At 31.7% G+C, this 11,185-nt stretch overlaps 1 protein-coding gene across 1 annotated transcript in view; it reads right to left on the bottom strand.

The window, feature by feature from the left end:
- The window catches only part of LOC148624333 (uncharacterized), a 29,223-nt gene that overhangs the window by 10,760 nt on the left and 7,278 nt on the right, over positions 1-11,185 (bottom strand). Inside the window, exons 8-15 of the mRNA XM_088571022.1 lie at positions 10,768-10,849; positions 9,723-10,134; positions 5,418-5,533; positions 4,531-4,692; positions 2,388-2,759; positions 1,394-1,555; positions 899-1,145; positions 426-526 (exon numbers count right to left, since the gene is read on the bottom strand). Of these exons, the coding sequence (XP_088427148.1) occupies positions 426-526; positions 899-1,145; positions 1,394-1,555; positions 2,388-2,759; positions 4,531-4,692; positions 5,418-5,533; positions 9,723-10,134; positions 10,768-10,849 (1,654 nt within the window). The remainder of the gene's footprint in view (positions 1-425; positions 527-898; positions 1,146-1,393; positions 1,556-2,387; positions 2,760-4,530; positions 4,693-5,417; positions 5,534-9,722; positions 10,135-10,767; positions 10,850-11,185) is intronic.

Here is an 11,185-nt window from a genome sequence, read left to right as displayed (position 1 = left end):
GTAATTAGCTATACATTGTCTTGATAAGCTTCAGATAACTTAAATTGTTTCTTTCTTTTAGCTTCTTTTAAAAAAAAGCTACATTTTCATCAATGAACACCTAACTTTAACAATCATCTTAAGCTTTAAGTTAGTGTTTTTTTTTCTTAAATCACAGGACACCAAAAACCATACATTAAAATGGTTTTAGAAATTATTGACTCAAAGTACCGATTTTAGAGCAAAATGTCCAAAATGCATTTTCAACGATTTTTGTTGCTATTTTTTGTACTTTTCCTTTATCTTATTTTTCACAAATTTGCATTTTTTGGTGAATTTAAGCGTTTTTCCGACAGATTCTAATAAAAATCAAGGATATTTGAGCAATTTTTGAAATTCTCCCTACTTGCAGTCAGAATTCAGGGGAAAATTGACCAGAATCATACCTTTCCTTTTGCAAACGTTTAGTGATGTCATACATTTAGCTGTTCGTCTCAAAACAGGACACGTCCCTTTTTTGAAACTATTCTTCCTCTTCCTTTTCGACCTTAAAATAAGAAAAAAAAAATCATATTAATTTCAAAGTCTGTCGTACATTTTTGCCCTCTTGTTCTAGTTATAAGCCAAGTATTGACGACGAAATTGCTTGGAAAAAGATGAACTAAGTTTTTTCCCATGATACCATAAATAACATTTATGATGCAAACAAAATTTACTGCTCATAACTCCAGGGACGAAGTGGAAGCAAAGAAAACCAGAGACGAAAACAGAAACAAAATATAAAATGAACACGCCCACACACACACCCACTAAAACTGAATGAGTAATCCGGACTCTACCGCTAATGGGTATCAGATTAAGGTGGTTGTATTTTTTACAAGTCAGTATTCTTTCTTTTTTGCATTGATAATTTTATTACCGTTTATGATTTGACAGACAATCATGTTGTTTCCTTGAATGTATCCTTCCACATCTACAGTAATGTGAGATGACGGAGTATGTTTTCACATCACCCGTCGTATAGTCAACACAACATCTATTATGATTTCTATTCTTCTTTGTATATATCTGTGATTTATTTGGATTACAACAAACTTCGGTTTTACTGTTGTAACTTTTTGGTCCACAACATTTTCTCTCGGATCGAACTGGGATTATATCTCCGCCTAAAAAAAGACGTCAACATTTTTACGTCTATATATACCTAAGTATTTGTTTGGTCTAGAAGCAATCCTATCATAAAATTCATTATATCTGATCATGTGTAAGTTCCTGAAAGTATCATTTTCCGATTGTTTTGGTTTTTTATGAAACATACTTGTATTGACATTAAATGTTACAAGGACAACTAGTCTATCAAGAATTCATCACCGAAACAGATACCCCTATTAGTAATCTTGTTTATTATGACTACCTGGTTTGCAACACATATGTGTAGCAGGATTAAAGATATTTTTGTCACAGCAACCTCTGGTAATAGTATCATACAATTGATCCCCGCAGCATCTCTCTGATAACTTCTGAAACTGTAATGGTCCGTTCCTACAGCACCTTTCCTTCTGAACATCGTAAGAGCCTACCGATATAACAATCATAACATACAATAACCAGTACATTTCCACCAACAAAGTAAATTCCTTGACAAAACATGCTTTATGTCCACAAACTCCGAGTTTGTTGTCTTTAAAAAATATGCCTGATGCCCTCGACCACTGAATTACTTAATCATCGTCGAGTTAATTATGGAAATAATTGATAAAAGACCGCGAAAGTCGTGTTAATTTCATTTTAACAGAAATCCTTGACAGAAAACTTGTCTGATGTGTCCGCGAATTTTTCAGTCGAGTTTGTTGACAAAAACACGTCCGAATTCCACAATCAGGCACGAAACCACAATTAATTTTCAAGTGCATTTCAATATACACATTTAAGCAGATTAAAAAAATTTCGCCGGCGCAAACTGAATAAAACTTCTCTGGCCTAAAGATATGTACAAACAGGATTTTATATATAAATTGTAGAAAAGTTTACTATCATTTTCTGAAATTAATACATATAACCCGGAGATGGAGTAAACATGACAAATGAACTGAGTTAAAAGTCCTAAATTTTAACCTTCTTCCACTGAACCAAATCATAACTTTTAGTCAGAATTGATTAATAAAAAAAAATCCCATGTAATTTTAACCTATTTTCTACCAATTAGAGGCAAAACTTCGGCAAATAAGTTTCAAGTAAAAATATGAAAAAATGTGGAAGGTACCTACTACCAAAGTTGGAAATATATTCGTATACTTTTGATTGCTCTGCAAACATGTATACCTCTTAATGTCATATATTTGGTTTAATTTGCATATTTTTATCGCGCTTAAATATGGAAATGTTTCTGTTATTTCGTTAATGCATACTTCCATGGCAACACTGTTTTCCCTCAGGAATCAAGAATTTCTGTGGCTGACAACATTTCTCTGCGAATTTATTGAATATTTTGGAGCTGCAGCACTGGTATGTTGAATCCCATTCGTTCACATCGTCATAGAGTGTCTTTCTACAACATTTCTTCAATCTATCATCATATACCCGATTACCACATTGTCTCTGATGCCATTGCAATGGAATTTTGTTTTTGTAGCAATAGTGTGTAGATGTGTTATAGTATTCTCTTTGACAACATTTCATTTTATCTTGCTTTCTATACACTGCTGTTATGCCTTTTTTATCTCGACAGCATTGATCTTCGTTTCCAATTTTCTTATGTCCACAAAAACTTACAAATTTTCCTGTGAGAAACAACGACTCAACGGTAAAATAATGTAGTATCTTCAGTTTTATACACGGGTATGTAAGCTCGGATTTTTGAAATTTCAAACAAGAAAAATAACAAATCAACAGAACCTACCGTAAAGCGGGTGCCAAATATCGCGATTTGCTCTATGAATAGGGACTTTATACTTTTATACTTTATTTTTCGCGTCTTCAGATTTAATAGAATGGAAATTATCAGAAGACAAGGGCCACAATTCATGACTGACTTTGAACAGAATATAAAATTCATTATTGTAATCCATCATAACTATATTCTGAATACTTGATTTTCTTGTTTGTTTGAAACAATTAGATAATATAGGTAGTGTCTCTCAGTCAATTCATTGTTTTTTTTTATTTTTATTTCTTTCGTTTAGGCATATTTTTGTATACCTTTGAATAGTCAATTTAGGAAACTTATTTATTTTGTATTATTCATAATTTTTCGATTTTGAAATTTAAGTTTTATTCGGTATTTCATTTTTTCCTCTAGTCATATTTCCTTTTTGTAATCTGTAGAAGTAAACGCATCTCGCTTTCTATATATATATCATTAAGCACAAAAGCACATTTCAAATTTTATCTTACAAACGACATGCTTTGATATAAATCTTCATCTGCCAAGTCAAAAATTCACATTTCCATGTTTGTAAATGTATTATGCAGTACTAGCTAGCATTGATTCGTTTAAACAAAGTCCCATTTTATTTAAATTTAAATGAATCTAGATAGTTTGTCATGCGGTCCAACTAAATATAATCATCATATTTCATAGAAAATCAAAGTTTTCATTCAAGTCTTGTCTTAATCAGTGAAAACTTACACTTCACTTTCCTGACAGAAATCTGCTCCGGTACTAAATCTTAGATGTGATTATTACACTTTTACATGTTTCTGTGTAGAATACTGTATCAAAAAGCATTTACCTCTAGTTTTGTGGGGTATATCCTTGACATTTATTTATAAAAAAAAACTTGAGATTTTGACTTTAGTGGAACCTTTAAGCGTCTATACCAATTTGTAAACTACATACAATACATATAAATTTATTGTACATTTAATACATTTTAATTTCACATAATTAAGGGTACTGTAGCTAATAATTTTAATCGTCATGGAAATGATCAACTCAAGTAAGCCAATATACTAGATTGACAAAAAATCAATGTTTCGACGAGAAAAAAAATATTGACTGAATTTATTCATAAGCTTAACCGTTTCCTTGTGAATCCAATCGCTACGAATGCCCGTATGTATTATATATGTTTAAACTTGAATAACAACTAAGTTAGACTTATGTGAGAACTTAGCTAACTGATTATATCAACTTGATAGTTAACTTGTTATAACAGCGTGGCTGATTGTGATAACTAAGTTAAACAATTAAAAAAATAAATCTACTTAGTATACCAACTAGCTTTATTTCCAAAAAATGTCTGAATCGAATATTTATTTCAGACTCTACTAAGCCCCCTTTCTAAGCAAATGATCGTCCTTTTTTCGATTAATTGATTTTACTAATTCAAATTACTATAAGTAATTGTTGTTGCTTATTTATGTTTCTTCAAAACCTTTTTTTTGCATATCCATAAAAGGTCATTTGGATATATCGAAAAAGTATATTAGCATTAAAACACTGGAAAAGGCAAAAGATATGTATTATGCATTAGCCAGTTTACCTTCATTTATTTGACTTGGAAGAGAAACTAATCTTAAAAGCGGAGTTCATTGTTATATTCTACTCACTCTCGGTACATCTAATATCTTCTTCTCCCGTAAATCTTTGATTAACATCTCCATCTCCCGTAAACCTTTCGTTGACAACAATTTGATCTTTGGCTTTATAAACATCTGAACACTGAACATTCAGATATGTACCAATGTCTTTTTCTCCATTTTTAGCAATTACTGTTTCAAAATATATAACAGTAAACCGTTTATGTCCTTACTATTACAGAGAAGTATTTTATTCAGAAGATTGTCTGCAAATAACATGTCCAGCAGACAGTTTTTAACTTGAACAAATGAACAATCAAACGAAAAACATGTATTTCTAACCATGCGTTGTATAAAATACCAGGAAATCAACTTTTTGCAGTGGTGTTTATTGCAGTAGATTAGCGAGTCAAGAAGTTGATCAAAGGGGATTCTAGACTATCGTTTGTTTATGTGTCTACACGCGGCCTTTGAATTTGTTTGTTTGTGATTTGTTTATTTTAGTACATCAAACATTACTAGTAAGTTAGAAATTACTAAAACAAATTGCTTTTACAATCTTGGTTGATATAGTCAGTATAGTACCACATATGAATCATGCAAATGCAGACTAAATGATTTTTTACACAAGCATATGTGAACTGCAAGCCATTGTGTTTTAAACACTTAAGAACGGTGAAAGTTATGTTCAGTAACTTTTTGCCCTGAAAATTTAGTTAGAAATGTACTGGAAAACTGATATCATCCATAATGGCAGCGTTTCCAGGGGAAATAACATTTAATTGATATTACAAAAGTCTATTCATTACGTCAGGACTACCTCAATTTTACATGATAAATCACGCTCTGCATGATTTTTAGGAAGAACCATACTTTGGTAGTTTACGAAAATACAATAAGCAGCAATAGTTTCTTACCTACTGATAACATATGGAACAGAAAAAAGGTGTTACAGTGAGACATTCTGTCATCATTCTGAGGAAGGAAGGAGTGGGCAAATTTTATATTACCAATTGGAAAAACCCCACTTAACCTAAAGTATATAAAGGAAGAATATCTATTGAACTATCGTAACTAACTTGGTTTGGCATAATTTGGACAGTATCACTATTTGCATCGCTCGATATAGAAAAAACCTGTCATGCAACATTCATTTAATCCATAGACGATATGCAATACAAATTCAAAATATTTATTGAAAATGCACGCCTTCGCCAGTTCAGTCTGTTACATGGCTTATGAGATTGTACTCTATTTTAATCAAACCCCAACAATTTGGATTTTTAAAATACATTAAACAATTCAGTTAATACATAATTTGTATTGAAATTCCATGCCTGTTTTTTTGTGTATTTTTCTGGATTGTTTATAACGTGATTTCTTTTGTTTATTTGAGATTGTTTTGCCTATTTTGAGGGGAGTTACGTTTCCTTATTTTCCCAGTGTTATTCAGGTCCTGTTTAACGGAGTTTAAGATTAATACATTTCTTGGGATGGCTGAGACATGTCGGTGTTTTAAGTCTGTTATTGAAATCATCTTAAGTGATTTATCATAACTTTTAGGACATCGGTTACTTGACTTAGGATAGTTTTACCTCAGAATAGTTCACCAAATATAAGAAATCGTATGTTTTTAACAAATGATGTTGTTTCATCTTTTATAATAAGACGTTTTCAATAATTACGATTAATTTTGAAGTGAATAATATGGTTAATACGGAAGATACGCATGATATATCACATTGCATGTAATGATTGACTTTAAAATTTTGATAATTAAAGCTGCATTAGCTGCCAGATTTGTTCAGTTTTGATTCTACTGAATTTTGCTGATTCAATGAAATAAGTTTGTAGTAATGCAATTGAAGCAATTAAAGTCGATACCTACAGAATAATTGTGAAAACAACGTTTTTTTAATCAGAGAAGGTCAATAGGTCTGATCTAATTATTTTTCGCCATTACTTCCGAAGATTGCCAACAGGACATTCACCTGGGTTAACAATACTTTAACCTTGGTAAAAAAATAACAATAACGAATACGCAGGTAAGCACGTGTCTTGTTTTCAATTCATTTAATCTATTTCTTGATTAGTTTTCAAATAAATAATGATCATATTTGAGCCGCATTATATCACAATACGTAAATTTCAAAAGGATCCTTGCATTATATTCGAACTTTTTTTCTTTTAAGGCGTGAGTCCGTCGGTCTTCCTTGTCGTTGAATAACCACTTTCACTTTGCAATCAGGTTTGTTATCAAAGAAGCGATTCTTACAGCACATGCGCGGATAAAGTTCACCAGAAGTCACATGTGTACGAACTTATCTAGGTCGATTTTTTGTCTTGCAAGACAATAAATATATAGACACCTTTTTCATGTATTTAAAGCATTTCATGTGTGGATATCAAATGAAATTGTACAATAAATGTACAATTTAGTAGAAATAATTCAAAGTTCAGGCATATTTCAACAGAAACAAAAAAATATTCATTTGAAATAGGTTAAAAGAAAGAGTTTTAACATCATAAAAACATTTTACGTATTGTAAATACATAATTCCTCTTTCGTCTACCCCCGACTTGACTTTTTATGAGCAACTCGGCGGGTGTTTCTCGAAAAGCAGTGGACGCTTACCCTATCGGTGCACCTGGTCCATGCCCCTAGTTTTAGTTGTGTCCGAATTGCTCATTTGCCTTTGTTACTTTGTATGTATTATTTTAGTTACTTAATGTTTTTTGTGTGTGTGTATGTATGTTTTCCTTGTAAATTGGGTCTTTGTCCCTGGATTACTTTCTTATGATTTATACTATACTCCTTCCTTTAGTCGTTTTGTTACTTCTTTGTTTTGAGGAATGAAAGATTTTGAACCAGTGTAACAATAAAACCGAGTATCAGTGAAGAGGACAAATAAAAGAAAAAATAACTTACCCTTTAAAAGTGCAACAGCCATTTGTTCAACGGTTCAGTTACACGCATAAAATAAGTTCAGGATGGGATCGGTGATGACAAAAACAATTTGCTATTTTGACATTCTTATTCACATTTCGCACCTGCTCCACAAACAGATGTGTGTGTGTGTGTGTGTGTGTGTGTATATATATATATACACACACACAAACACATCTGTTTGTGGAGCAGGTGCGAAATGTGAATAAGAATGTCAAAATAGCAAATTGTTTTTGTCATCACCGATCCCATCCTGAACTTATTTTATGCGTGTAACTGAACCGTTGAACAAATGGCTGTTGCACTTTTAAAGGGTAAGTTATTTTTTCTTTTATTTGTCCTCTTATATAAGTGTTTTTGTAATGATTGATATATTTGGACTGGGTACAGATAGCCATATTCTGACTACTCTGTAACAAATAGAAGCACAATCTACAGGACAGAATAATAGTTTGATGAATATTTTCTGTCTATTCCTCGGTTTTAAATGCAGTTAGGCAGTTCGATATTTCCCTTACCGTGAAATATGAAAAAAAGTAATAAAAATGGGTAACAGGGAAAACATGGGAAAAGGTGCGTTATTAAATTGCAAAAAAAAATACATTCTTATTACGTTCTGATGTTTTCTGGTCGCTGTTAGATTATTTCATCCTAGCAGATATACAACTTTCAAAACACACACCAAATACCACAGTAAATATATACGCTGTATGGGGATTGATTTCCAAATTGGGTAAAGGCAGCAAAAATACTGTAATTTTTGAAAATTGTAATTGTCATTAACATAAGGATTGGCTAAAATACAATAAAAATTGTTACATATTTCGTTTTTATAGCTGCCAATAAATATTTTGCTCAAAGTGATATATTAATAAGCATTTTCATTCCATTTTATTGGCATATTAAGTTTCTTCATACTCGAAGCAACTTGTGGTGATAATATATGCAGCATTTTTTATTTTATTTTAGTTCAATATAAAGGCACAACTGGTATGCGAGGCATTGAGTATAATTCTGTATAAAACAGGAAATATAAACTTCAATAATTACTCATCCAATAGCAAAATTTATTGTTCTAAAAAATGTATTTCCAAAATGTGTCTAAGTGTTTATTTGAATTGAAGGGGAACGCGGAATAATTTACCTCGTTGTTTTAAATCTTCCAAAATATATTTTTAAATCATCATTGTGAAATTTGTAAAAACACAAATACTGTGGGTATTGCTTCCTTTCATAGACATGTCATTTAGGTATTATGGAATTGATGATTTTATTTTCTCCGCCAATGAAAACAAATTTTGAATGTCTTTTCAAATCTATTTGAGTCACCTAGGTATATGAAGACTAATATTTGGTTTTAATGCTGCTGTTGGGAGGATATGCATGATGAGAACCGATTTCTTCAATGCGTCATAGTTATCCCTTCCACTTTCGTCTACCCAGACTTAGACATTTTATGAGAAACTAGACGGGTGTTTCTAGAAAAGCAGAGGACGATCACCCTACCGGTGAACATGTCCCATGCTCCTAGTTTTTGGTGGAGTCCGATTTGCTCATTTGCTTTTGTGTCTTTGTACGTATTATTTTAGTTATTTTATGTTTTTTGCACGTGTTTTCCCCGTCTAGTCTTTGTTCCTGGATTGCATTCTTTTGATTTCCGCTAGAATATTGGTTCCCTTGATTACCATTGAAACGTAAATTGTATTTATACAATTGTTTTTTGACGTCTTTTGAAGAAAAAAACAACATTAATAACATAAAAAAATTTAAGCATTCACAAAAATAAGTACAAATGTAGATGGATCCAATGAACTTCTAATGTCACAGTATATATACAGACAAGACTGACAATTTCAATTCATTATTTGGAAAGATAACATGAATTTTTATGAATTTACCGTTCCGTAAAAATCTTATTTTTCACCAAGTATAAATATGACTTGTGTGTACAAGTTACATAGTCGGTAAAATATCCAAAACTAAATTTCAGTCATGGAATGAATAATGAAAATCAAGACACGTAATCGTTCACATGAAAGTATTCGTTTGTTGTTATTCACGCATACCTGAGTATAATAGCACTATCAGATTAAAAATAACAAACGGAGTGTCAACTATTCGTACACTTTCAATGCGTTGCTGAATATGCATCCTTAGTCTAGATTATCAAGACTTTCACCGAGGCATTTTATGCCTCACTTACGATGACCAAGGAAGTAAAAATTAGCCTCCTAAGACGGCATAATTGTTCGAACCCAAGATACAAGTCAGTTCTCAACTTAAATGGGTTTTCCTTTGCGACTTTTTGTTTCGGTTTCTCTGTATGAGGTAGAACTCTCCTTCCAATAGCCTAGATTTAGGCCTTGATTTCATTAGTAATATTAGGTTCTTCCCTTTAATACAGTCGCATCTGCAACGTATGTCAATTTCTTGGTTACGTCTTCGCCTTTTATTTTCTTTCAAACTGCGATATGGGTTCGATTTTCGTAACTTTTTGTTTGTTTTCTGTTGTTCTGCATTCTTACCTCCTTTTAATTTTCTACGTTTGTTCCGAGTAATTTCCGACTTTTTTCTCTTTCTTCTGGATTTGCGCTTTTCCTTGTTATTGTTCTGTTGCTTTCTTTTTTGGCACCTTTTACTCTTTCTTAATCTCCATAAACCAAATTTATTTTTGGTAATACAAAATGCTAAAAAATCATCGAAAATTTGATGAATTTTACACCAATCTAACTACAACTTCGTCATCAGCAAATACACACGTGCACTATTTTTTAATTTAATATTTTTTTACCAAAAAAATAATCGAAAATTCATCGTTTTTTAACTATTATAAGCAAGTTCTGATGAAAATTGTACATTTTTTTCGCAATTTTGACCCCCCCCCCCAAATTCATATATATACCATTTTCATACGGTACATGTATATATTTGAATTTTTTTTTTTGGGGGGGGGGGGGTCAAAATTGCCAAAAAAAATGCCAAATTTTCGTCCGAACTAGCTACTACGATGAATTTTCTATTTGGACTAGTTATACATACTTTATTCTGCTTAACTTATTTAGAAACATTGGTATACAGATAAACATGCATATTTTACAATATTAATGTACAGTTGTTGAGGAACAAAGATTGAAGTACAACTCGCATACAGACAAAAAAGTAAGAACGATAAATACAATGAGGAACTGCCGAATTTTTCCAACAGGTACATTATTTTTAGCATTAATTAAGTGCTCTAATTGAACACGAAGAATATGGCACTGACTTTTCACTTTTAATCACTGACAACATGAAATCTTTATAAAATACATTGTACATACATGCATATCCTTCCGTAATAAGTCTTTTTTTGGTGGCTTTCGTGATACATATATCCTCACACGAACAGGTAGTATTACCTTTCTACAAAGTAATAAGCCAATTTATAAATCCTACAAATACCTCCATGGTATAAAGAATTACTATTGCATCATTACATTTTTTGTAGTTATCAAACTTTTAAAAAGTTTGTGTTTACTCAAGGTTTGATTTGCGTCTAGCATACAAGCAATCACTAAAGCTGGTTTTAAATGATGGGAGTCTTTACAGAATATATTACCTTCAAAATGTTGGTTGTTTTTTTCCTTAAATCTAAAATGCTCATACCCATTTGAAAAATTATTCTTAGCTTACATAAAAAATGGAGATTGTCATCTTAGCTAGAAATGGAATCACCTCATTTTTACCGTTGGGTAGTCG

Source organism: Perna viridis, chromosome 2, assembly GCF_037379345.1.
Source record: "Perna viridis isolate PV_CMFRI_1.1 ecotype Kerala chromosome 2, ASM3737934v1, whole genome shotgun sequence".
Lineage (NCBI taxonomy): Eukaryota > Metazoa > Mollusca > Bivalvia > Mytilida > Mytilidae > Perna > Perna viridis.
This window is presented reverse-complemented; position numbering and strand designations above follow the sequence as displayed.